The following is a 27,121-nucleotide window of genomic DNA, read 5'->3' as shown; positions in this document are numbered from 1 at the left end:
TGCATTGATTCCCCAAGGGCAGGGAGTGCTGTGAGCTGCCATTTAGATGGCCTGTGCAGCATTCTTCAATGATAGTGATGTAAGTATGCTTAGTGCAGCTAGCGGTGGTGCTATGCAACCGAATTTCTCCCCCCAGTCTGCTTTTGTCATGTTGATTGAAGGATAAATATTGGCCAGGATACTAGGGGAAGAATTTCTCATCCTGTGGGCGGGCGCATGCCTGCCCGAGCTGAACGGGAGTAAGATATTGCGCGATGATGTCGGGTGAGGGTCCCGACATCATCGTGCACATGCGCGATATTTCGCTCGGCGGGCGTGCACGGGTGCCATGCCCTGCCTGCCATTAATTAACAGGCCACTTAAGGCCCTTAACAGTCCAATTGACTGATTTTTCATTGCCCGTGCGATTCTCTGCTCATCACACGGGCAAAATGGGCAGGCGGCCAGCCGACATTTTCACAAACCTCATCCAAGGGCGGGTTAAAAAGGGTCAGCAGCATTGCCAGTGTGAGTAGTGAGGAGTTTTGGAGATAGCTTGCAGCTGGTTGCTTAATGGTACTTGGCAGCTTCGTCTCTGTTCGGGCTTCATTCTTAGCATTTCCAGGTCTCATTTCAGGACTCATTGCTGTCTGCCAGGCCCCCGGAGGATTCAGACAGCGTGGACCCTTCCAGGCATCAGACAGCCTTCCTTTGCCCTGGTAATACGGATTGTGGTTTCAGCTGGGGGCACCTCCTCTGAAGTGAAGGAGAGGGGCAGAAGGGAGAGGAGGCCAGGTGTCCCAATGCAGCTTCCAGGGGAGGGACCTGTGGGAGGAGAGGCGCAGGCACAAGGGCGAAGGGCCAACAGGTAGTCCAAGGCGGAAGGGGCCGCAGAAGACACCACTATCCTGCTGCCAGGGTTTATAGGTGGCGATGCAGCTGCCTCAATATGTCTGAGGTGCAATGCCAAAGGAGGCTCCGCCTCTCAAGGGACAGCGTGACCTCCATTTGCCAGATGATTGGGCCTGAGATCCGCTCCAACTGCATGGGTGGACACCCCATACCAGTGGCGTTGAAGGTCATAGTGCCCCTCAACTTCTATGGCTTCGACTCTTTCAAGGGCTCAGTGGGGGATCTTTGTGGAGTCTTCCAATCAGCTGTCCATAGTTGCGTCAAGCTGGTGACAGAAGCTCTGTTCTGGCGGGTACTGACCTTTATTCTTTACCATACGGACGAGGCCAGCCAGGCTGAGCAAGCCAGAGGCTTTGCAGCAATTGCCAGGTTCCCTCGTGTTCAGGGTGCAATCAACTGCACACGTGTGGCCATCAAAGTGCCAGTGGGTGAGCCCAGTGCCTTCGTCAACAGGAAGGGCTTCCACTCCATGAACGTGCAGATAGTTTGTGATCCAGATTCTGCAAGTCTGTGCAAGGTACCCAGGCAGCTCCCATGATACTTACATCCTCAGATACTCCCAGGTGCCGAGACTCTTCAGTGCTCCAGCCCAACTGGATGGATGGCTGCTGGGTGAGAAGGGTTATCCGTTGAAGAGGTGGCGCATGACGTCTTTCAGCTGCCCAAGAACAGGGGCAGAGAAGCTTTACAATACGAGTCATGGCTCCACAAGGGTGGTGGTAGAGAGGACCATTGGTCTTCTCAAGATGTGCTTCCGATGCCTGGACAGTTCAGAGGGAGCACTACAATGCCCCCCAGAGTGGGTTTCATTGATAGTGGTCGCACGCTGTGCTTTCCACAATATGACACTGGCAAGGGGGGACCCACTGGAGGAAGAGGATCTTGACACAGCTGCACAGGCCACAGATGATGAGTCCAGTGGTGAGTCCGAAGATGAGCATGGTGAGGAGAACGCTGAGGGCATGGAGACAGACCACAGTAACCTCCAGGGAGGCAGGGACACCAGGGATGCCTTGATCCGATGCTCCTTCAGCTGGGCTGCCAAAGATCAGCTTCAACCACATGCCAGGGCTGACACCTCCATCCCGGGTGTTTGAAATGGCCCTTTCATTTGAACACAAAGAACATTCAGTGCCTGTGCAATAAAGTTCAGAGCCACTTACGGTCAGCATTACATACTGGCGTTCCCCGCACCAATAAAATAAAAAGGTGAAGCATTCTCAGGCCAAGACGACAGAAACAAAATTTATCTCATTTGGACAATTCCAAACTATTTACATAAACTTCTCTGGTCTTCATTCCCAGACCAGTATAGATAAAGTAAACATAAATGAACATACAATCACCCGTGACCTGTCTCTCTTGTGCTCATGGTGCCTTTAACTTACATTTACGGGTGCTACGTCTAAGTACTCCCCCCCCTCGCTGGCACCGGCATTGGAGACAGCCTGCTGACTCTGCTGTCCTGTTGGCCTCGATGACCTTGGTGGTCGTCCTCTGGCCAGTGGAGCCTGTGCTGGCCCCACCTGGGAGGGAGCGGCCAGTTCCATGCCTGGGTCTCCCCAGTCGCCGCAGCCTCATCAGATGTGACGGTCACTGGCGGAGGAGCGGAGGAGCTGCCGCTGTCATCCAGAATGCCCTGAGAGGAGCCCACGGAGATGACAGGCAGCTCGTGAGCCAAGTGAGGTCGCTCTGGATCTGCATGCACACCATTGATGGACGGGCACCTAGCTGGGATACTGGGTGCCTCATCCTTCTCCCACACGGACATTGACCACCTGACGTCACTGCCTGTGTGAGGGCTTGCTGGTCTGAGTGCACCCCCAGCAACCCCTCATTCTGTCCCTGGAGCTGCCTCTCCATGAGAGTTGCCACTCTCTCAATGGAGGAGGCAGTGCACTCGCCCATAATGGTCAACGCAGTGCTCACGCTCCACATGGACTCCTCCATCATGGAGATCATGGCACGCAGACCCTCATGGATCTCCACCTGATCCTCCCGTTCATTTCGCTGGACATCCAGCATCTGCCGCCGAATGGATGACTCCAGAGGCTCATCATCAGCCTTCGACTGAGCATCGTCCTGGACCCCAGCAGTCCTCCCACTCTCTGCCTCTGCCTGTACCTCAAAGCGACTGTGAAGTGTCCTTACCAATGTGCACCGAGATAGTAGCCGCAGTTCTAATGCTACCAAAGTGCTGGTATCTGCGCTGGTGCCTGCTTCAGCGGGTGTGACGTAGGTGAAAATGACACCTGGTGGTCCTCCAGTGTCAGGGGTGGCCCTTCGGGGCCTGCAGATCGGACACCTGCTGGCAAACCTAAAAGGGAGAAGGAGGACATTTCATGAGTTAAAGTCATCTTTACTGTCACTGCACATGCCAGGCAGACAGATGAGTCAATGGAGATGTGCATCACGGTGCCATCATCTTTCAATGATCAATGGGGACTCCAGGTTCGAGGCTCACATCAATGAGGAGACCACACTAGAATGGTTGCATGATCTGAAAGTCTCACCTCTGTGCATTGCATTCTTACCTTCATCTGGCACCGCTGCCTCTCCACACTTGGTCGCATGGGGAGCGTCCCGGCTCTTGAGCTCCAGGTCGTCCTGCTTGAACGGGAGAGCAGCAGCAGGTTGGGTGGGCCTCCGCCTGTATGTGCCCTCTTGGCTTGGTTATGGCTCATCTTCTACTGAAAGGACAGAAGAATATTGATTAGTCCACTCTCTAACTGCAGCGCCATTGCAGCCTTGCTAACCCCGGCTGAGGAACACCTCACAGGGCACACCTGAGTCATGGCCCTCGAGCCACAAAGCACTCAGTCCAAGTAGCCAGGGCTCACCCCCATGGCCAGCTCTGGGGTGATTGACAGTTGGCACTCAGACTCTAGCACCCATGGGGGGACGGCCAGATCTTTAACATTTCTCCACACTGACCCATGCCAACATGGTACTCACCCTGCCTGAACGCAGCAGGTCATTGAAGCACTTTCAGCACTGCACCCATGTGCGCCGCACCACACCATGGCTGCTCAGCAGGGCTGTCACCTCCTCCCATGCCCTCATTGTGAGATCCGGTGGCCTCCTCCTCCCATATCTGGGGACAAGGGTGTCCCTCCTGGCAGCCCCCTCCTCCAGGAGGGCAGCGAGGCATTCATCAGAAAAGCAGGGGGACCGAGTGCCCACCCAACCTGACCTCCCGTCTGGCTTTTGCAGCCACACTCGACTCCCATCGTTACAACGGCAGGTGGACATCTTTCCCTGGCAGCCTTTCTGGGGCTGCCTGGGTGGTTTTTAAACCGGCTGCCGGGTCGCCATTGGACCTGGTGGCCGACAGGCCCCCTGCCCCCGCTCGGCCCTTCCTGGCCAGTGTGGAGCCCCGTTTCACGCCGGGCAAGCCTTAATTGGTCCACCAGTGTGAAATCGTGGTCGGAGCTCGATTGCGCGTGGCGGTTGGTTTTGTGGTCGCTCCTGAGCCCGCCCGCTGCACCCGCTCGACAAGGGAAAAATTCTGCGTTAGGGATAACTTCCCTACTCTTCTTCAAAATAGTTCCACGGCCAACTGTGAGACAACGGGTGGGGGGGGCTTCTGTTCAATGTCTAATCCAAAAGAGGGCACCTCTGGCAGTGCAACATTATCTCTTTACGGGACTGGATTGTCAGTCTGGAATTTTGTACCCAAGTGTCCGAAATGGGACTTGAACTCACAATCTCCTGACTCTTGGGGTGGTGGGGTGGTAGGGTGGAGGGTGGATTGGGGAAGAGTGTTATCAATTTAGTTTACAGTGGATGTGAGGCCCAGATCCTTGTCCTACAACATGGGGTGCTCGTTATACAGTAGACACACACAAGTGGACAGCACCAATATATTTACAAAATTCCAAAGTTACTTTATCCATCAGCCCTTAGGGTGAACTGCTGAGCAGATTAGTTCTTCTCTGACTATCTCTTCAGACATGTTGAAATGTTTCTTTCAGTCAAGCTCAGAAGCACTGGGTCTTGAAATGTTGCTGTGAGATAGTAGAATGTAATTTTTAACATGTTCGTCTGAAATTCATCTGTCCACTATTTCCGCATGGGATAGCAATGCTGCTAAAATGATTGACAAATGGTTGGAAGATTTATATGTTAGTAGCCCGCAGTGTAATTTCAGAACTCAAGTTTGATCTAGAAATAAATAGTTGCTTTTTTATTAACTCCCTTTCCCCACCAACCCCCTTGCAATTTTGTATTAATTATATTTAACTGGCCTTTAAGGGGACAGGCAAGTAAACACAATTAACTTTTCTGAATTAGTTTTGAAAGGAACAATAACAACTCGACTACTATTACGATTGTAAGGTGAGAAAAATATATAATGGGTTGTCTAGTTGACAATCCATTTGATGGTTTCCCAGATGCTGAGTGGCTAAATGAGGTACCTCCTGCAACAAATCATAGTGGGCCGGTGATGTGATGTATTCCATAGTCTGGGATTTATGGCCACAATTGCACTTTGGGCCATCCCTCACCCTCCACTTGCGGACTAGTGGCCACATCATCCATGTCCTGTACAGATTCAGTTGAGCATTGTCTGCAGTCTTCAAGGGATACCAAGGCCAGGGATTGGGTCAGTGATGAGGTGCTGGTTCTTTGCTACATGCATTCCATGATTTTGTCCATCTTGATAGTGGGTTGTTACCAGCTGCATGACTATCAGCTGCTTTTTCCCAGAATGGTTGGCATGATCAAGCACTTTCATGGTAGATTTTCAAGTCATTGTGAATGGGAAGGTTGATGTTCATCATGACCTTTTCCATCTGGCGGAGCACGTTGGCATCATGGTGAATGGCAGATGGGGCAATGTGGGAAGGCGCTGTGAACCACTCAGTTGGATTGGACTTTGGTATCCCTGACACAGACCTCATGGTGTCATTTGGTTGCACATCCACAATCTTTGTATGCCAGCTGCAGGACCTGGAAGCAGAGCAGTATCCTGCAGCGTACACTAGGTCCACTGTTGCAGTATGGAGTGTTCTGGCCGTGCTCTCTCATGATTTGGCAGTGAGTTTCTGGACCCTGTTGTTTTTATTTTCTGGCCACTGTTGATGAAGTGAGACCAATAGGTGAGAGTCCTGTCCAGGTTGATGCCCAGGTAATTTTGGGTGGGGCTCATGGGCAAGTTGTTTTCCAGCAATAAAGAACAAAAACAAAGAAAAGTACAGCACAGGAACAGGCCCTTCGGCCCTCCAAGCCTGCGCCGATCATATTGCCCGTCAACTAAAACGTTTTGCACTTCTGGGGTCCGTATCCTTCTATTCTCAACCTATTCATGTATTTGTCAAGCTGCCTCTTAAACACCACTATCGTACCTGCTTCCACCACCTCCTCTGGCAGCGAATTCCAGACACTCACTATCATCTGTGTAAAAAACTTGCCCCGCACATCTCCTCTATAGTTTTCTCCTCTCATCTTAAATCTATGTCCCCTAGTAATTGACTCTTCCACCCTGGGAAAAAGCTTCTGACTATCTACTCTGTCCATGCCATTCATAATTTTGTAATCTTCTATCAAGTCGCCCCTCAATCTCCGTCGCTCTAGTGAGAACAATCCGAGTTTCTCCAACCTCTCCTCATAGCTAATAACCTCCAGACCAGGCAGCATCCTGGTAAACCTCCTCTGCACCCTCTTCAATGCCTCCATATCCTTCTGGAAATGTGGCGGCCAGATGTTGAGTTTTGTCCCAGTGGCATTGTTGTTTGGATGGAATGCTGACACAACTGTCTTCTCTGAGTGGGGTGGAGGCATCAGGTACAGAAGTAACATACCAGTAGGTCCAGGTTGCTTGAGAGAATCTTACTTGCTGTCTGTAGCATTGATGCTTGCATCAGCAGTGGTACGCCATCATTAGAGATGAACTTTCGGGATTTGCTGCAGGGTATATTTGCCTTATACATGCTGAATAAAGCTGGTGCCCTGTGACAGTCCATTGTTGAGCATCTGTGTTTGGCTGGTCTTGTCACCAAGATAGATACAGAACTTACAGTTGCTCATTAGAGTTTGTTAACATAGTGGTTATGTTACTGCACTAGTAACCCAGAGGCCTGAACTAATGCTGCAGAGACAAATCCTAGCACAGCAGCTGGTGGAATTTAAATTCAGTTAACTCAATAAATTGGGAATAAAAAGCCAGTCTTGTAATGGGAACCATGAAACTATCAGATTGTTGTAAGAACCCATCTGATTCATTAATGTCCTCCAGGGAAGGAAATCTGCTGCTCTTACCTAGTCTGGCCTCCATGTTCCCACAGCAATCTGGTTGATTCTTAACTACCCTCTGAGAGGGCCTAAGAAGCCACTCAGTTGTTAAGAAAGTGACCCACCAATGCCTTCTTAAGGGCAATTAGGGATTGGAAATAAATGCTAGCCTTGCCAGTGATGCCTATATCCCATAGATGAATGAAAAAAGGGTGTTGATAAGCCTAAAAGTTTTGTGGTATTGATTGATTGTTCAAGGCTTCAGTAATAGGCCTTCACACCAGACAGTGTTGCATGCCATTGACAAGTCTGTGAATGTAGCTCAAGTCTTTAGCAGCTTATGGAACCCTGCCTCAGTGTTGGTAACAAGGTCCGCTCAGGGCAGCATCTTCCTTCTCTGAAGCCAACTTACTGGTTTGGAGAGTAGCTTCTAAAACCAGTTTTAACTGGTTAAGGCTGAGCCATTTAACCACTTTGTAGACTGTAGATAGAAGGGCAATGGGACAATAGTCTTTGGTATCATTGGCTGGTTTTATTGCTCTAGGATGGTAATGATTTGGAATTACACCAAACCTCCGGGATTACCCCAGTGTCAAGGATGTTGTAGGTGAGTATGGCAAGTCACATCCATCCAATCGGGGTCCTGGTTTTTGAGAAGTTCTGGGTATATGCCATTGATCCCAGTGGCCTTGCAGAGTTGGTGATGTCAGTGCTATATCCACTTCTTTAGAAGTAAAGGTCACTGAAAAGGTGGTTTGCTGAGCAGTCTTTTGCAGAGAGAGTTTAAGCAGCATTTTCACTGTTTATTTTCACTTGTTGGTTAGAAGGCAGGCTGTAATGGCATCTGCACTGATATTTGACATCTCAGTCAGGCAGCGCGAAGATGTCAACTAGGATTTGATGACTAAGTACGCATGTGTGTACCAGTTCATTGAGTACTTGCCAGTTAATGTCATCCAGAAGATGACTGAATGCCGCAACGTGACCTCCTGGTCTGAAAAGCATGAACAGATTGAAATTGCACTTATAAAGCTACTTTCAACACAGAAGAAGTTTCCAAGGCAGTATTCAGAGGCTAAAGCAAAATAAAAGATGCTGGGCGGAAACTGATATTAGGTGGGGTGATGAAGGATTGATCAAAGAGATGGGTTTTAAGGAGGTGGTTTTTTTAAATTCATTCATGGGATGTGGACATCACTGGCTAGGCCATCATTTATTGCCCATCGCTAATTGCCCTTGAGAAGGTGCTAGTGAGCTGCTTTATTTAACTGCTGCAGTCCCTGTGGTGTAGATACACCCATAGTGCTGTTAGGAAGGGAGTTCCAGGATCTTGACCCAGTGACAGTGAAGGAACGGCGATATATTTCCAAGTCAGGATGGTGTGTGACTTGGAGGAGAACTTGCAGGTGGTGATGTTCCCATATGGCTGCTACCCATGCCCTTCTAGATGGTAGTGCTCGTGGGTTTGGGGGGTGCTGTCTAGGGAGCCTTGGTGAATTCCTGCAGTGCATCTTGTAGATGGTACACACTGCTGCCACTGTATGTTGGTGATGGAGGAAGTAAATGTTTGTGGATGGGGTGCCAATCAGGTGGGCTTCTTTGTCCTGGATGGTGTCAAGCTTCTTTCACTCATCCAGGCAAGTGGAGAGTATTCCACCATTCTCCTGACTTGTGCCTTGTAGACGGTGGACAGGCTTTGGGGAGTCAGGAGGTGAGTTACTTGCCACAGGATACCTAGGCTCTGACCTGTTTTTGTAGCCACAGTAGTTATATGGTTAGTCCAGTTCAGTTTCTGGTCAATGGTAACTCACAGGATGTTGATGCTAGGGGATTCAATAATGCCACTGAATGTCAAGGGGCGATGGTTAGATTCTTATTGGAGATAGTCATTGCCTGGCACCTGTATGGCATGAATGTTACTTGCCACTTGTCAGCCCAAGCCTGAATATTGTCCAGGTCTTGCTGCATTTGGACATGGACTGCTTCAGTATCTCAGGAGTTGCAAATGGTGCTGAACATTGTGTAATCATTAGCGAACATCCCCACTTCTGACCTTGTGATCGAAGGAATATCATTGATGAAGCAGTTGAAGATGGTTGGGTCTAGGACATTACCCTGAGGAACTCCTGCAGTGACTCCTGGAACTGAGATGATTGACCTCCAACAACCACATCCATCTTCCTTTGTGCTAGGTATGATTCCAACCAGCAGAGAGTTTTCCCCCTGATTCCCATTGACTTCCAGTTTTGTTAGGGCTCCTTGATGTCATACTCGCTCAAATGCTGCTTTGATGTCAAGGGCAGTCACTCTCACCTTTCCCCTGGCGTTCAGCTCTTCCGTCCATGTTTGAACCAAGGCTGTAATGAGGTCAGGAGCTGTGTGTTCCTGGCTGAATCCAAACTGAGGGTAGAATCTTCCCAGATTTGCACTAAGCGCAGTAGCGGGCATGAAAAAAGACATTTCACCCGTTGACCACAATGGTGGGTTTTCATGCCATATCGCCCCCTCCCCGCCTCATAAATGATGCAGTCATGGGAGTCGCGCGTGATTGCTGGCGGGTGGCCTCCAATTTGCCTCCCATGCCGTTTACCTTGCCACTTTCTCACGCTGGGCGCCATATCTAAACTGCAGTTGTACGCACACGTCTCAATGCTTGTAGCCCAGGACTGCTCCAGTGAAGACATGGCCTCCAAAGCCAAGAAGACCACAGCTGTCCCTGATCCTGGGACACCTTCTGGATACCGTGGAGGCCCTCTGTGAAGTCTTCTACCCCAGCTCTGGTGCCGCAGAAGGCCCATCTGTGTCACCAGTCCGGCTTTGGAGGTGGCACAGGTAGCCAGTGCCTGTGCTGTACCCAAGAGGTTGGCCATCCAGTGCAGAAAATGGATGAATGATGTCATCCATGCCGCCATCTATCTCATCAATCTCAACTCACATGCTCACAAGTCCACCATACATTCACTGGCATCTCACTCACTGCCAGCTCAGGGGACATTGCCACTCACTCTCTCACATACACCCTCACATCTTCATCTGGCGTCACCCTCTCTGGAGACTGCCTTCTCAGCCCTCACCACCTTGAGGCTACTTGCACAGATCAACATGTGACACCCCCCCCCCCCCCCCCCCCACCCCCACCACAGACCCTGGGATACCCACCCACTTCCCCAGCACAGCCCTTGCCCTGCAGCCATTGAAAAGCTACCCCCACCTTATGGCTGATCTGATAGGCAGAGACCTGCCCATGAGCCCCCCTAAAAGTGATGTAATGCTGCCTGTGAAGCCTGGCGCTGATGACCTGCCTGAAGCAATGTAGGACTCGAAGCCCCGAGCGAAGTGTAGCTCCCTTATGTACGTGTCCAGGTGACCCAGCTTGGGTGGGGGGGAATGATTCCGGTGAGCAGGGCTTATAATGAGATGCTAAAGTATTATCTAAGGTTCCCAATGTGCGGCAGCAGGAAATGTGGCCCAACATTGATGGTTAGAACGGACGACTGCAAACTAGTTTCACATCGGCGAATATTAATTTTTGGTCTTCTTGGCATATTGCCTGCTCACGCCCACCATGATACCTGTCAACAATGGGACCGGATGATTCCGCCCTGAGTGTCAGTCAGCAGGTTATTGCTAAGCAAACGCTGCTCGATAGCAGTGTTGATGGCTCCTTCCCTCACTTTTTACTGATGATTGAGAGTGGAATGATGGGGTGGTAAAAGGCAGGGTTGGATTTCTCTTGCTTTTTGTGTACAGGACATGGCTGGGCAAGTTTCCACATTGCTGGGTAGATGCTAGTGTTGTTGCTGTGCTGGAACAGCTTGGCTAGGGGCGTGGCAAGTTTTGGAGAGCACGTATTCTGTACTATTGCCGGAATATTGTCAGGGCCCATAGCCTTTGCAGTATCCAGTGCCGTCAGCCATTTATCGATATCACCTGGAGTGAATCGAATTGGCTCACGACTGGCATCTGTAATGCTGGGACCTCCGGTGGAAGCGGAGATGGATCATCCACTTGGAGATATCGAAGTTCTGAGATGGATCACTGACCTGAAATGTTAATCCTGTTTTTCTCTCCACAGATGCTACCACATGTGCTGAGTATTTCCAGCATTTTCTGTTTTTATTTCAGATTTGCAGCATCTGCAATATTTTGCGCTAGTTGGAGGAGGTTGCTGGGTTTAGGGAGTGAATTCCAACATGTAGTGCCTCGATGGCTGTAGTCACTGGTACTGATGGTGAGGTTATGGCAGGGCGGATTAAAGCAATGGTTTACCTTGCTTAGGCAAGGGCTATAGGTGCTGAAAAGGCTATGGGCACTGACAATATGCCGGCAATAGTAAAGAAGACTTGGGCTCCAGAACTTGCCGCTCCCTAGTCAAGCTGTTCCAGGCAAACATGGGAAGGTCAGGCAGGTTTGTCAGGTGCTGTCAACAGATTTCAATGCACGGTGGAGGAGTCTCTCCGTGTTCTTCCTCATGACATTGTTCTAACATGCCAGTTCATCAAGGTCAACGCTAGTAGGATGGCGACTGTCATGGAGACCTTGGTCCAGGACATAGCACCTGATATACGGCAGGACTGGCACTCCATCGCTCTAGGCACAAATAGGATCCATCAGTGGCTAAGCAAGAGGGGGGCAGAGCACCTGAAGGAGCCAGCCAGAGGCCTTAGGCCACCCATAGGGTCGAGGACCAGCAGCTGGAACCCTAGGGCCAAAATCCCAGGTGACTCCAAGAGCGTCCAGCCAATCCCAATTCCCTCTGCCTCTGATCCCATCAGCTCCAGCTCAACAGGCTGAGGAGGGTGCATGTGCCCCACAGCAGGAGACCCCAAGCAGGCTGGGGTTCACCAGGCCTCGGCCCTCCAGGGAACACAAGTCAAGATAATCCCAGACAACAGGGCATAGCAATCTGCAGGCTGCCTCTACCTCTGTTGTGGATGCTGGGAAAGCACCAAGATGTAGCAGTACGGTTAGAAAAATTAAGTTAATTTAAGTTGGCTTTTGACTCTTCCTAACGTGTCTCAGCTGTGCCTTCCTCTCAATTTGGAAAAGCAGAAGTTAATTGGGCACCCCTTCAATCAGCCCACAAGTGCAGTGGTCGATTCCTTCCACAAGTCCTGAGAGCTCATCCCCTGGCATTTTCATTCCATGTCTGTTTTTCAATTACATCATTAGATCAGCTTGGAGAATGGAAGTGCTGAGGTTTTACTACCAGACCAGCTTCAACAGCCACCCCCAAACCCAGCGTGACTGTCGAGATCCCTCTCTTTGTGCTGAAGGAGCACCATGTTCAGGTCTCCCTGCCTCCAGTCACTCCCCTTCCTCCCCCTCTCATCCTTGATCCCATCAGGATTGATGTTGATAACCCCGCTGAACCATTTGATGATGATGTCCTGATGCCCCCCATTGACCTGACCCCTCCCCATCTTCAGGCCCTTTGCACTGTGACTTGCAGAGACCTTTCCCCCGCCCCTCGCAATTAGACCATTGAGTGCTCACCCCTGCATTACCTCTTCCCCCACCTACAGGCTGTAGATGCCTCCCCTGGCTGTAACTGTGCCACCTGCGGCCTAGTATGAGGCCACAAACCCGCAGGCCTGATGTGCGTGAGGGAATGACCATGCCCTGCAGACCATGCTGGCACAACTGACAAAGGACTGACAGGCCCACCCCTTCCCTGCACTGCGACCAGGGCAGGCGTGCCAAACACAGCCTTCTAAATTGTGGCGCGGATCCACAGGGCTGCCCAAGCTTTGTGGTTCCGAGTGTATCAATCCCTCACCACCCCAGCTCACCTCCCGTGATGTATCTGTGTGCACCCTTCTCCAGTCTTCCCCTCTCCTCCAGCCATATGTCTGTGTGCACCCTTCCTCAGTCTTCCCCGCTGCCTGCAGCCTCCAGCCCTCCAGCCCCTTCCCTTGCCTCCCCCCTGCCTTCCCTCTAGTCTGAATGGTAAGCCTTAGCTCAGAGACCCTCATGCCTCCCCGCGGGTCTTGCCTGCGCAGCCTGACATGGAGTCAGAGCAGCCACGAGCGCAGCGCAATGAAAGGTAGGCAAAGGTATCTCGGGGTCATGAGTGAAGTGATGCTCACCAGGTGCACATATATCCAGTCGTGAATCACGCCGGTCTAATTAGCTGACTTTATAATGGATATTCATGATATTTTCAATGAATGCAAGTGGGTGTTCCCGACCTAGTGTGGTGAGCTACCTGACCACCAGCAGAGCAGGGAGCGGACAATCACAAGCTTTTTTTTAATGCCGGTGGGAAGCCGACTTTTGGCCCTCCTCCATACTTTCCCGTCTCACCCACCATGACCCCCCCACCGCTGACAGGACCAGAAGATGCCGCCTATGGCTTCAGCCCCCCTGAATTGCCATTGTCTTCATGCTTCACTTTCACTGTCAAATTCCAAGAAGCCCCAGAAACCTGTGAAGTCAAAGTTAAGCTGCAAAACCCATGTCAATATCGCTCTAGTCGTCTAGTTCTCATATTGAAATTGGCGACCCGTCTGTACTGACGAGGTTGCTTGCATGTAGCCTCATGCACCGGAGTAAAATACAGAAGTCAGCAGACTGAAGCCAGTTTCCCAATGCACTCCCATTTTTTCTGGCTTTCACCCCCGCATCTGAACCAAACCCACGCGTTCACCCTTATTAAAGCTCACCCCATAACAGTTTAAAGCATTAGATGTTCCAGCCGCTGTTCGTAATGGGCAGGGTACAGTCTCCCAATGCCTGCAAGACTCGAAACAGTGATTCTATGAATGGACAACATTTGCTAAATAATCCCCTGTGTGCTAAGAATTACGTTGACAACCAATTTATGATTGTCAGTCAGGCTCAAATTGTGTGGTATTCTGTGTACTGGAAGCCACATATATTAATACACAGGGCCCTGCTCTTCCCATGTCTGTCTTTGCAGCCCCAACACCTGTGAGAATGGGACAATTCAGGGGGCTGAAGCCATGGATGGGTGCACACAGACACATGACTGGAGGAAGGGGGGGAAGACTGCACCCAGATACATCACAGGGGGTGAGGGGTGGGGTGGGAGGGGGGTGGGATTAATGCACTCAGGGCCAGAAAGCTTAGGCAGTCCTGTGGATCCGTGCCACAATTTAGAAGGCTGTGCTTGGCATGCCTGCCCTGGTTGCAATCCAGGGAAGGGGCAGGCCTGTCAGCTCTCTGTCAGTTGTGCCAGTGTAGGGTGCAGGGCGTGGTCATTCCCTCACGTACATCAGGCCTGCGGGTTTGTGGCTTCTTACTGCACCGCAGATGGCACAGTTACAGTCAGGGGAGACATCTGCAGCCTATAGGTGGGGAAGAGCTAATGTAGGGGTGGGCACTCAATGGTCTAATTGCAGTGGGGGGAGGGTCTCTGTAAGTCACAATGCATAGGACCTGAAGATGGGGAGGGGTTAGGTCAACGCAGGGCGCTGGGACATCAACATCAAACAGTTCAGGGCGGTTATCAACCATAATCATGATGAGATCAGGGATGAGAGGGGGAGGAAGGAGAGTGATTGGAGGGAGGGAGACCTGAACATGATACTCCTTCAGCACAATGGGAAGGATCTTGACAATTGCAATGGGGTGGGTGGTGGGGCATCGAAGCTCATCTGGTAGTAAAACCTCAGCACTTCCATTCTCCAAGCTGATCTAATGATGCAATTGAAAAACAGACGTGGAATGAAAATGCCAGGGGAGGAGCTCTCAGGACTTGTGGAAGGAATTGACCACTGCACGTGTGGGCTGATTGAAGGGGTGCCCAATTAACTTCTGCTTTTCCAAATTGAAGGGAAGGCACAGCTGAGACACGTTAGGAAGAGTCAAAAGCCAACTTAAATTAACTTAATTTTTCTAACCCTACTGCTTCCCCAACGTCCACAGCAGAGGTGGAGGCAGCCTGCAGATTGCTATGCCCTGTTGTCTGGTATTACCTTGCCTTGTGTTCTCTGGAGGGCTGAGGCCTGGTGGACCCTGGCCTGCTTGGGGTCTCCTGCTGTGGGGCATGTGCACCCTCCTTGGCCTGTGGAGCTGGAGCTGATGGTGTCACAAGCAGCTTGTGCCTTTTTACCTCTTTGTGCTGGTGACTGTCAAAGAGAGATGAGATTATTAGTGATTGTCTGCATAGTCACCAATATAACAAAGCACTCGCAGTTTTGCCAGCTGAATGGCTAGATGGTGATGGGCCGTCAATGGGTTGGGAGATGCTGATCTCATTGTCAGTGCAGGTATGGTCCCGTTTCTCGCTGGCCTCCTCTCCTGCCCGCCCTCGAACTCTGCGAGGGGCCCGAGTTCAGGCATCCCCACTCCCAGCATTTCTCCCTGCTGTTCTGGGTGATCTTGTCCTGCATAAAGACGGAGCAGGACAGACGCCAAGGCAGATGATAAGGATGCCTGTCTTCTGTGGGTCCTCAGTGGACCTGTGTAAGGGCTGAGGATGTGAGCTGCACAGAATGTGAGAAGCGATGAAGATGTCAAATGTTTGAGAGAGTCAGTGGTAATGTTCCTCGTACTGGCAATGTGTGAGATCCCTGTGGACTATAACCTTGCGGTTGCCTGAAGGGCCTGTGAGAGTTGAGAGTCAGGAGAAGGTTGAGATAATTCATCATTTTCCTGCACTGGATGGTCGTTCTCCTGTGAGCCACATTGGTGCTGACCGCGCTGGCAACCTTCTCCCAAGCTAGAGTGGTGAGGTTGGTGGACCTTCCATCACTGCAGTAAAGGACGTCCTGGTGAGTCTCCACCACGTCCAGAAGTACCTCCAGCACTGTGTCACTAAACTTGGGGGTAGTTGGCTGCTTTCTTTTGGGGACCACCATTCGCCACGACCAGTTCTGGGCTGCAGAGAGTGAATGATGTGCACGGGTGTGGCTTAAACATGGTGCCCGGAAAGATGATCCAATGAGGTCACGACAAGGCAGATGAGTACAGCCCGCCCTGCCACGAGATCTGACGTGGATTGTGTTCATGCATATACAATGAGCTGAAAAGCAGACGATCTGGTGCGCAAACCCTCCATTCCAGCCAGCAGGAGACACTCTGCTTTTCCCGTCCGCCACAGCATTTAGTCTCCGGAGTGGAAAATTCTGCCCCATGGAAGGGAAATATGCCAGTTAGCACTGAGCTGCTCTCTTTCTTGCTTATATGGAAGGGTTTGTTCACAATACTTGCGCTGAGAGGTTAGTTTATACACCTTGGAGATGATTTTACATCTCCATCTTTGAAGGTGACTTTACACACTTGGTGGCGTAATCTGCACTTTGGAATTCTGATTTATTTGATCAACATGGGCGCTGCTGGAATGTGTTACTTTGGACTTCAAATGAGGATCAAGATGACTGCCAGCATCACCATCATCATCATCATCATCACCAGCAGCAGCAAACAGGAGCAGCAGAAGCACCTGCAGCAGGAGCACCTACACCAGTAATAGGCTGTTGCTCAGAGACCTCCAAATCCACAGGCGAGAGGGGGACAGCAGAAAGGTGCAGCTTACAGGAGGCCATACTGGCACGGTGTCTACAGGCAGAGGATAATCTTCCTCAGCATCTTTGAACACTGGTGTCTCAAGAGGCTCAGCATGTTGCATCAGGTCGTGGCAGACTGCTGGAGTAAGACCTGCTGCCGAGAGGTTCTCTTGGCCATGCTTCACCACCACCACTCTCAACTTCTTTGTCTCTGGATCCTTCCAGGATTCATCCCATCACATTTGCAGGATCTTGCATTTGGTGGCACAAAAATTACACAAGTCAGGGGATTGATAGCTTCTTTGCCGGGGCTGGCAATTATATTAACCTTGCCTGTGATGACATCAGACAGAATGGGCAGGCACTTGGGTTTGTGGCTCTGACTGGCTTCCCACATGTGGCAGTTAAGACACCCATAGATCACCAGGAGCACTTGTCAACCACAAGAGCACCACTCTGTCAGTGTGCAGACGGTATGCAACCACAAAAACATGTTTATGTAGGTATGCACAATGTTCCCAGGTAGCTGCCATGATGCTTTCATCCTGCATTTGTGCACCCACTGTAATCTCTTTGCACCTCAAAGCAGGTTCATCGCTGGCTGCTTGGAGACAAGGGATACCCAAAGAATGAGACCAAAAAATGAGACAATGAATGTCATATGACCACCATATGGATCATTGAACAAGCCATTGACATGCTGAAGGTCCACCTCAGGTACCTAGGTAGATCCAACCAGGGGGTTCAGAATGACCATGCTGTGCTATGCTCTGCACACCATCGCGTAGCAGCAAGATTTGGACCTGTAGGAGGAACAAGAGCAGAGCACAGGCTTTTTATGGATGATTCTGAGGAAGGAAGGGAGGAGGAGAAATTGGAAGGTGATTTGGGCAGTGCACCACGAGTGGAACACATTGCTGCCTAGGATGTCCTCATTATTACGAGGCTCACTTAGGTTCTACCAATTCATCCATTTAACGACCACATGCAAAAGCCATTTTTGTTCTCCTGCACGATGCCACTAACACACAGCCTACAAACAACCAAACCTTAATTTCACAACCCTCAATTTCTCGGTGTCAATTCACGTCTTACCATTCATCATTGCACAACTGAAAAGGCCACTTGCCGGTCAGTAACCAAGAATGGAGGAGATGGCAAAGTGGTACAAAACAATAATATTTATGTGGCTCACATATGAAACAGAAACTTATCACTCTAACAATAAGTAACACACTCATGTGCATACCCTTGGACAATTACAAATCTTTTCTCTTCATTTCCTACCACCAAGTGGTGCAACCCCTGTGACTTCATGAGAGGTAAAGGCAGGCTGCTCAGGCTCCTGCTGGGACTGTTGAGATGCTCTTCGCTGACAATTCCCTGGGCTTTGGAGCCCATGAGGGCCCCAGCAAAGATTGTTTCACCTGCACATGGGCAGACTTGCCATCAGATCATGAGGCAGCATGTGGGGTACTGGAGAGGGCAATGGGTGAGAAATGGAAGAAGTTCTGAAGAAGAGTTATATTCAACTTGAAATGTTAAGTCTGTTCCTCTCAGCACTCCAGACCTGCTGAGTATTTCCAGCATTTTCTGTTTTTATACCAGAAAAGACTAGTGTGCTTTTATCTGGCTAGTCTAAAAGTTTGAAAAATACCTCAATGTACTCTCGAAAACATAATTAATTATTTTGCAAAACTTATCTAGCTCCCTCTTAAATTTGCCATGCTATCCATTCCAAAAACTCCTTGGTCAGTCTGTTCTAACAAATCACCACCCTCTATGATGAAGTACTTGAATCCAAACCTATTCCTACCATTATCTGATATTTTTATATATGTCATTGCTTAGAATTTTCAGTTGGTGATATCAGTGGATAAATGCTTAATACAATCAATGACATTCCCCAATTTTAATGGCAATAATTCTGTATTAAAAAGTAAACAATGTTTCAACTGCTAATTTAACCAATAGATAAATTTTAGGCTTATATCTATATTTTCTTTTCTCTTATTGACATACTGTAAACTTCATGTCCAATCATCAATTATGCTCCAAACTATGGAACTCTCATCTCCATTGATAGATTGGCTAACTGTTCTGGAAGATAAGCTTTGAACCTTTGGGTCCAATTTTAACTCTGCACAATTGGGTGGGTTTTGAATGTGTTAAAATCTCTCTTTAGTTCATTGGATTCTGGGATACATAGTTATTTTGCAGTCTATCCTGATATCATGCTTCATAAATAATGAGTGAAAGTAAATGTTCTGAGGGAATTTCAGTAAATACTGTAAATCACATTACAGGTAAATGCTTATTGTATCATGCACAATTTACACTCATGCACAATTTTATGCATTTTTTTTAATATCGTGTGTATTCCATGACCTTAATGTTTTAGAATGGTAGTAGTTATTTCTTATAATGTCCTTTACCTTTTCAACTGTATAATGCTAAGTAACAATTGTTGTATTTTAGGTGTAAGATGTCTATTATTTGGAAACAGTAAATGGAAGCAACAAAGCGATAAGGATTCATCGACATGGTTTACGGGCAGATATTCGAAAGGACAGTGCCTGATCATGAACTTATTAATATAAACGTGGGAGGATTCAAACAGAGAGTCGACCAGGGTACCCTGCTGCGGTTTCCTCACACCAGGTTAGGAAAACTACTGAACTGTGACACTGAAGAAGCTATTTTAGAGCTCTGTGATGATTACAATGTTGTGGACAAGGAATATTACTTTGATCGGAATCCCTGCTTGTTCCGGTACATTTTGAACTTCTACTACACTGGGAAACTGCATGTCATGGAAGAGCTTTGTGCGTTTTCTTTCAGCCAAGAGATCGAGTATTGGGGAATTAATGAAGTTTTCATTGACTCCTGCTGCAACAACAGGTACCAAGAGAGGAAGATGGATAAAGATTGGGAACAGAAAAGTGATGAAAGTATCGATTCCTCCTTTGAAGAACTGTCAGCTTTGGATAAAGATTTGCATAAATTTGACAATATGTGGTGTGGAAAAATAAGAAAGACTGTTTGGATCAGGTTAGAAAATCCTGGACACTCACTCTTGGCCAAAATCTTGGCAGTTTTATCTTTAAGTGTGGTCCTTACGTCCATTGTGGCTATGTGCATTCACAGCATGCATGAGTTCCAGGAATTTGATGAGGATGACAAAGAGATAGTTAATCCTGCACTAGAAGGACTAGAGATCGCATGTATAGTTTGGTTCACCGTGGAGTTCATTGCAAGGTTCACAGTCACGCCATCTCTAAAGAAATTCTTCAAAAACCCCTTGAATATAATTGATTTTGTATCAATTCTACCATTCTACTTCACACTGGGCGTGGAGAAAATGGATGAGGACAGCGAGGAGTTAGAAAACGTGGGTAAAGTGATTCAAATCCTTCGTCTAATGAGGATATTCCGTATCCTGAAACTGGCCAGGCATTCAGTGGGGCTACGGTCATTGGGAGCCACACTCAGGCACAGCTACCATGAAGTTGGGCTCTTGCTCTTGTTCTTGACAGTTGGGATCTCCATATTCTCTGTCCTTGTTTATTCTGTTGAAAAAGATGAAACTGAATCAGGGCTTCATAGTATTCCTATGAGCTGGTGGTGGGCAACCATCAGCATGACCACAGTCGGGTATGGGGACACCTATCCTGTCACTCTATTAGGAAAACTCATTGGAAGCGCCTGCATTATATGTGGGATTTTGGTAGTTGCTCTCCCCATTACTATAATTTTCAATAAATTTTCCAAGTACTATAGTAAGCATAAAATGGCGGACATTGATTGTTGCAATGCAGAACTTGTAGAAGATTGTTCCGATTTACCTTACATGAATATTCGAGACGTATATGCCAAAAATATGCACTCTCTCATGGCTAGTATCTCTTCCATGGTTAGCACCAATGCCAGTGACCATAGCACCATAGATGCCTCTAGCATCCAAGGTCTAGAAATTGTTCAGAACACAACAACACTTGAGAACTGTTCAGCAAAATAGAACATTATTTTATTGGCTAATCTCACTGCTTTCCAATCAAAGTTCTGTTCTATGATTATTTATTTGTTGCATTTTAAAATACTCAGGGTATATATGTTTGACATACAATAGCTACTTAAATGATTGTAGTATCAAAGTGGAAATGAAAGAAGCATGTGAATTAATTTCCTGACTTCTACTTTATGCAAGTATACATGTTGTTAGTGTTTTGTCTGTTTCTAAAGTAAATGACAATGCAATATAAACTCAGTCAAATGAAAATATATGATACTGATTGTACGCCTGCAGGAAAACATGAATTCATTTGTTATTCATTTTGGGAACTAGATGCAAACCAGCAGAAATTATAACTGCATCAAGTTTAGGAATAGTTTCCATTTCTTAAATGCGTGCAGAAAAGACTGCATGAAAAGAAAGAATATAGGCTTTTAAAATATACATATATTCTGTACAATGGTTAAAGTAATAAAGAACTTAATAAATATCCATTTAAACTACTTAGAGTGTTTTGACTACAATAGTATGTGTTGTAATGAAGATGATATATTATTCAAAATACACAGACTATTAAGTTAACAGTTAAAATGATAAATTTTTAAAAAGTAATCATCTCCACTTAAAAGTCAACTCAGGAAGTTTTACATTTATTTGGAATTTGCAGCAGAATTCACCTTAGTCGAACTTATTTTGTTTTTAGGGTCAGCTCACCCAAAGCTTGACTTTGGACTTTGAAGGTACTTGGAGAAGGCTGACTATCATTGTTGTCAGCCTTGGCTCAGTGGTAGCAGAAGTTGAGAGTTCAAGTCCTACAGATTTGAACAGATAATTAGGGTAATGTTTCAGTGTGGTACGAAGGAAGTTGTCCTTCAGATGACGCACTACACCAATGGCACAATGACCTCACAGGTGGATGCAAAAGATCCCATGAGACTATTTGACGAAGAACAGGGAATTCTCCTGGTGTCCTGGCCAATATTTATCCCTCAACCAACATCACTAAATCAAATTGTCTTGTCAATGCTGATTGTGGGACATGCTGTGTACAAATTGGCTGCTGCATTTTCCTACATTATGATGGTGATTACTTTATAGATGTAAAGTGTTTGGAATTTTTTTTTAGCACCAATCTCCTAGCGCTTCAGAAAGAAATCAAAAACTTAGTTCATATTTGGAGTGGCCAAATGAGAATTGAGAATATGCATAGGCTTTCCCAATCTTCTCAGTATAGCCTCCTGGGGTTTCACTTAAAATTTGGATTATTCTAAGCCAAATGGAACACAATCTCTGGAAGAATGAAAGTGTGAATCAAGCTTAATCCTGCTAAAATAAGTGTGATCCATTTGTAAAATATTTCATTTTTAATCATGGGATTAATATTAGGAATTTCTTAGCCCGCTCATCTCAGTGTTTTGACCCTGGTTTACAGCTATTAGATTGAATAGAATCAAGGTCAAAGACTGAAGTCAACATGTGGTATGTGGTTTATTAGCTCAATCTCAGCAGTAAAAAAAAATCATAGTTTACAATTGAAAAATGAGATTTCACAACATCTATGGCTTTATCCTTTACACTTTAACAAATGTATTGTGATCTGTAGCAACTTTGGGTGGTATTTTATGGCCCGTCCCACTGGCAGGATTTTCCGGTCCCATTGAAATCAGTGGACTTTTGAACGGCTCGTTGCATTTTATGGCCTCACCACTGCTGTAAAACTGCAGGGCTGTAAAATTCCACACTTTGTTTGGAGACTTCGTCCTTAATGCACCTGAGTAGCCATTTCAAGTACTAATAAGCAGCTATGGAGAGGATGCAAACGGAATATAGGATTGACTACAAGCAGATCATAACCTGTTCAAAACAAGGATTCTGATTTCTTTTTATGAAAAGATAAAAATACAATTTCTAACTAGTTGAACTTGGAATATGAATAGAGCTATCAGTTATTATAAAACTAAATAAGTAGTTTATTTTTAAATGGAAAATAGAAAATGAAGAATAATGCCATATTGCATATATGCAGTGCAGTACATCATCATATTTTTTCCAGGTTAAAAGTAGACAGTAATACAACAAAACATTTATCTCAAAATAAAATGAGAATTCTGTGACTAACAGTCTGAAACTTCAAATTTGAGTAACTACATGAATATTTTTAAACAGCAAATCCTTGAAGCTTGAGAGCCAAAAGCAACAAGTAGTGAGAATGGGAACAATGGGCAGAATATTCCCGTTGGCGTACGGGGGCGGGACTCGCAAGCCGATGCATAAAATAACGCACACGGTGATGTTGGGTGAGCGTCCCGACGTCACCGCACGCCATCGCGATATTTCGGTGGGCGGGCGCGCGATGACCTCTGATGCGTACCCGACATTAATTAACGGGCCACTTAGTGTCACCAATTGAGGCACCAATTGACGGTGACTTTTTGGGGCCTGTGCGATCTTCAGGTCGTTGCACGGGTGCAATGGGCAGGCGGGTAGGAGACATTTGTATAAACCTCATCCACGGGCGGGATAAGAGGGCTCAGTGGGGTCGCGAATCTACTCAGTCAGATATTTAATTTGGAAAGTTACTGATGCTTGCTTGTGTGAGCTGCAATACTTCAAAACTCATACCAGCTGCTTGGACAGTACTCACAACCTTCAGGTCAGCACTCTGCAATGAAGATCCTTTTTGGGGCCTGCAGGTTTCAGGAAGCCTTCCCTTAGCCTGGGAATGGGAGCTGAACTCTCCACTGGAGGCACCTCCTCTGAGGAGAAAGGGAGGGCTGGAAGGGGGAGGAGGCCAGGAGCGCACACTCAGCTTCCAGGGGAGCCATCTTTGGGAGGAGAGGCGCAGGCACAAGGGGCGCAGGGCCAGCGGGAAGTCCAAGGCAGAAAGGGCCGCAGAAGACGCCATTATCCTGCTGCCAGGGTATACAGGTGGCAAAGCAGCTACTTTAATATGTCTGAAGTGCAGTGCCAAAGGAGGCTCCATCTCTCAAGGGAGACAGTCAACTCTATCTGTCAGATGATTGGCCCTGAGATCTCCGCTAACTGTGTGGGTGGACACCCCATGCCAGTGGCTTTAAAAGTCACAGCTTCCCTCAACTTCTATGCCCCTGGCTCTTTCCAGGGGTTGGTGGGTGATCTTTGCGATGTCTCCCAATCAGCTGTGCATACTTTTGTCAAGCAGGTTACAGATGCTCTGTTCAGGTGTGCATTGACCTTCATCCACTACCGCTGGGACCAGGCCAGCCAGACACAGCAAGCCAGAGGCTTCGCGGCCATTGCTGGCTTCCCCTGCATCCAGGGTGCAATAGACTGTACACATGTGGCCATCAAAGCGCCAGCGGGTGAGCCCGGTGCCTTCGTCAACAGGAAGGGTTTCCACTCCATGAACGTGCAGATAGTGTGTGATCACAGGATGCAGATTCTACAAGTCTGTGCAAGGTACCCAGGCAGCTCCCATGGCGCCTACATCTTTGGACACTGCCAGGTGCCGAGGCTCTTCAGTGCTCCAGCCTGGCTGGATGGATGGCTGCTGGGTGACAAGGGCTAACCCCTCAGAAGGTGCTCATGACGCCTCTCCGCCATCCAAGAACAGAAGCTGAGCAGCGGTACAATAGGAGCCACGTCTCCACAAGGGCTGTGGTGGAGAGAACCATCGGTCTTCTCAAGATGCTCTTCCGATGCCTGGACCGTTCAGGTGGTTGCATGCTGCACTCTCCACAAACTTGCGCTGGAAAGGGGGGACGCAGTGGACGATGAAGACGTAGGCGCAGTGTCTGTGGCTGCACACGATGAGTCCAGCAGTGAGTCCGAGGATGAGCACGCACAGGGAAATGCTGAGGGGGTGGACGCTGACCCGGGCATACTCAAGGGAGGCAGGGACACCCGGGAGGCTTTAACCCAATGAACCTTCAGCTAGAACACCACAGATGGACCTCCAGCAAAAGCCTGTGCTGCAGGCTCCATACTCGATACCTGAGTGCTAAATCTGCCTGGATAGGAACATTAACTAAGGGCCTTGTCAATAAAGATCAATGTGACACAACTCACTCATAACATCATGGGTAACCATCCACCTGCAGCGGAAAAGAGTCACCCTCAGCCATGGTCACATGTCTAAATTTAATGATATAACAAAATGAACTTAAGGAAACAAAATGACAAAGGTGTTAAACAGCACACCAAATAATCATGACCTCATTGCGGGGCAACACCAAAGCACTAGTGAGAAATCCGTGGTGTGCCTTAAATTTACATTTTTGGGTGCTACATCTAGGTGTTGTCCCCTCACTGGCACTGGCATCTGAGACAGCCTGCTCACTGTGCTGACCTGTTGGCCTTGATGACCTTGGCGGCTGCCCTCTGGCCCGTGGAGCCTGTGCTGGCCCCGCCTGGGAGGGAGCTGCCAGTTCCGCAGCTGGTATCTCCCCAGTCGTCGCAGCCTCATCGGATGCAATGGTCACTGGCAGAGGGGCGGAAGAGCTGCCGCCCACATCCAGAGCGACCTGAGAGGAGCTTGCAGAGACAACAGGCAGCTGCTGCGCTGACGTGAGGTTGCTTTGGACCTCCCTGCTCATCGCAGATGGATGGGCACCGAGCTGGGAAACTTGGTGCTCAGATCATCTCCCACACTGGGACTGACCAGCTGAGGTCAATCCGACTTGAGTGCTTGCTGGTCCGAGCAGATCCCCAGGAAGCCCTGATTGGTCTCCTGGAGGAGCCTCTCCACGAGAGTCGCCACTCTCTCCATGGAGGAAGCATGGCGCTCGGACATGAGGCTCATTGCATCAGCGATGGTCCCCGAGGACTCCTCCACCACGGAGACCAAGCCAAGCATATCCTCATGTATCTCCGCCAGATCCTCCTGCACACTCTGCTGGACGCCCAGCATTTGCTGCCTCACAGACGACTCCAAAGGCACATCATCAGCCACCGACTGCTGGCGCCATGGGCACTCTCTGTCTCCACCAGCTCCTCCAGCGACTGTGAAGTGGCCTCACCGTTGTGCCCTGGGACACTAGCTGATGATCTAATTCCCACCGAGGCGCTAGTATCTGCGCTGGTCCCTGCCTGGCAGAGAGGGTGTGACGCTGGTGGGTCAGAGACTTCAGGGCCCTCAGGTGTGAGAGGGGGCCCCTGTGCCTCCTCCTCCTGGCCCTGCTCCACTGATGCTGAAAGGAAGAACAAGGACATTGGATCAGTTAACGTGGAGACAATGTCAATCTGCATCCCTGTCCCCGGATCATTATACGCTCATCCTTCCATAAGCAATGGTCAAGCCATGTTGCAAACTTCAATCACTGAACATTCAGCACTGCCATGGATGCTGGGACACACATGGTGACCTGAATGCTTGCCAAACATACCTCCCCGTGGCACCCCAGCCTCAGTGACACCGGTGGACCTGGGTGCATGGCATCTCTCCAGATCGAGGGCCTCCTGCTTGAACCTGGTAATGATGGCCAACTGTGCCGGCCCTCCACCAGCCCTCAACCGCTCAGCAGCATTATGAGCATTCTTCTCCTGAAAAGGAGAGAATAGCATTGAATAGTGCAACTTGTACCTGGATTCTCTTTGCTGCCGTCCCAACCCAGCCAGAGAGGGACATTGCAGGGCTCCACTACCTCCTCACCCCGCTGCTGCTGAATACTCACACAAAGATGCCAGGCCTGTTCCCCTCGCTCTTGGCCAAATGCTGCCTACATCACATTTGGCACCACACGGTCCAACCTTGCATAGTAAGGAGGCGCAAGCACATGGAGAGCAGACGGCAACAGATGGATTGGTGCCCCACCACCTGGAAGCTCCCCTCCCAGCATCTCATCACCCTGCCTTTGACATGTCTTGGAGTTCCAGCACTGCGCCTGGGTGCAGCTCCTCCAGGTTGCCCCCAAAACAATAATGTGGGTCTCAGTGTACCACATGCTGCGGGTGCAGAACCCATCTCTTCACCACCCTCTCAGGGTGACCTTGGCATGGGCAATATCTGCTGGCCCACCCAGCGAAGGACACATGCCGCCAATGATTCAATGCAGTCACTGCACTCAGACTTGGCGGGGGGTGGGGGAGACGGCCGGGCGGGGAAAGTCTACCTGCTGGGTTAAGTGACCAATGCCAACATGGTACTCACCTTCCCCGGGTGGAAGAAGTCATTGAAACGCTTGCGGGACTGGACCCAGGTGCGCCGCACCACGTCGTGGGAGTTCACTATCTCTGCCACCTCCTCCCAGGCACATTTGGCCAGGTGGGGGGGCCCCCTTCTCCTGTCCCTGGGGTATGAGGACCTCCTGCTGTGCTGCCACCTCTTGGAGGAGGGCAGGAAGGCAATTGTCTGATAAACGAGGGGCACAGTGCCCCCCTGCCCTACCCTCCTCTTGGCCTGCTCACCAGCAGCGCTCTGGGGAGCCCTTCTGCTGGCCATGTTTCACAACCTTTGCAAGGCTGCAGGAGCTTTGTTAAACAGGCTGCCAGGTCGCCACTGGATCCGGCAGTTCTGCCACCGCCCGCCCACTCC

The 27,121-nt window shown here is 49.0% G+C and overlaps 2 protein-coding genes across 2 annotated transcripts in view; one reads left to right on the top strand and one right to left on the bottom strand.

Moving 5' to 3' along the window:
- zpax1 (zona pellucida protein AX 1) overlaps positions 1 to 10,037 on the bottom strand; it is a 56,859-nt gene extending 46,822 nt beyond the window's left edge. Inside the window, exons 1-3 of the mRNA XM_078541397.1 lie at positions 9,716 to 10,037; positions 8,050 to 8,119; positions 3,043 to 3,208 (exon numbers count right to left, since the gene is read on the bottom strand). Of these exons, the coding sequence (XP_078397523.1) occupies positions 3,043 to 3,208; positions 8,050 to 8,119; positions 9,716 to 10,037 (558 nt within the window). The remainder of the gene's footprint in view (positions 1 to 3,042; positions 3,209 to 8,049; positions 8,120 to 9,715) is intronic.
- The window catches only part of kcns3a (potassium voltage-gated channel, delayed-rectifier, subfamily S, member 3a), a 33,126-nt gene extending 12,013 nt beyond the window's left edge, over positions 1 to 21,113 (top strand). Inside the window, exon 2 of the mRNA XM_078541518.1 lies at positions 19,077 to 21,113. Coding sequence (XP_078397644.1) covers positions 19,141 to 20,616 — 1,476 coding nt within the window. The 5' untranslated portion in view covers positions 19,077 to 19,140 and the 3' untranslated portion in view covers positions 20,617 to 21,113. The remainder of the gene's footprint in view (positions 1 to 19,076) is intronic.
- Positions 21,114 to 27,121: the final 6,008 nt, after the last annotated feature.

This window comes from Cetorhinus maximus, chromosome 5, assembly GCF_964194155.1.
Source record: "Cetorhinus maximus chromosome 5, sCetMax3.hap1.1, whole genome shotgun sequence".
NCBI lineage: Eukaryota > Metazoa > Chordata > Chondrichthyes > Lamniformes > Cetorhinidae > Cetorhinus > Cetorhinus maximus.
The sequence above is the reverse complement of the archived record's forward strand: the minus strand, read 5'-3'. Positions and strand labels throughout refer to the sequence as shown.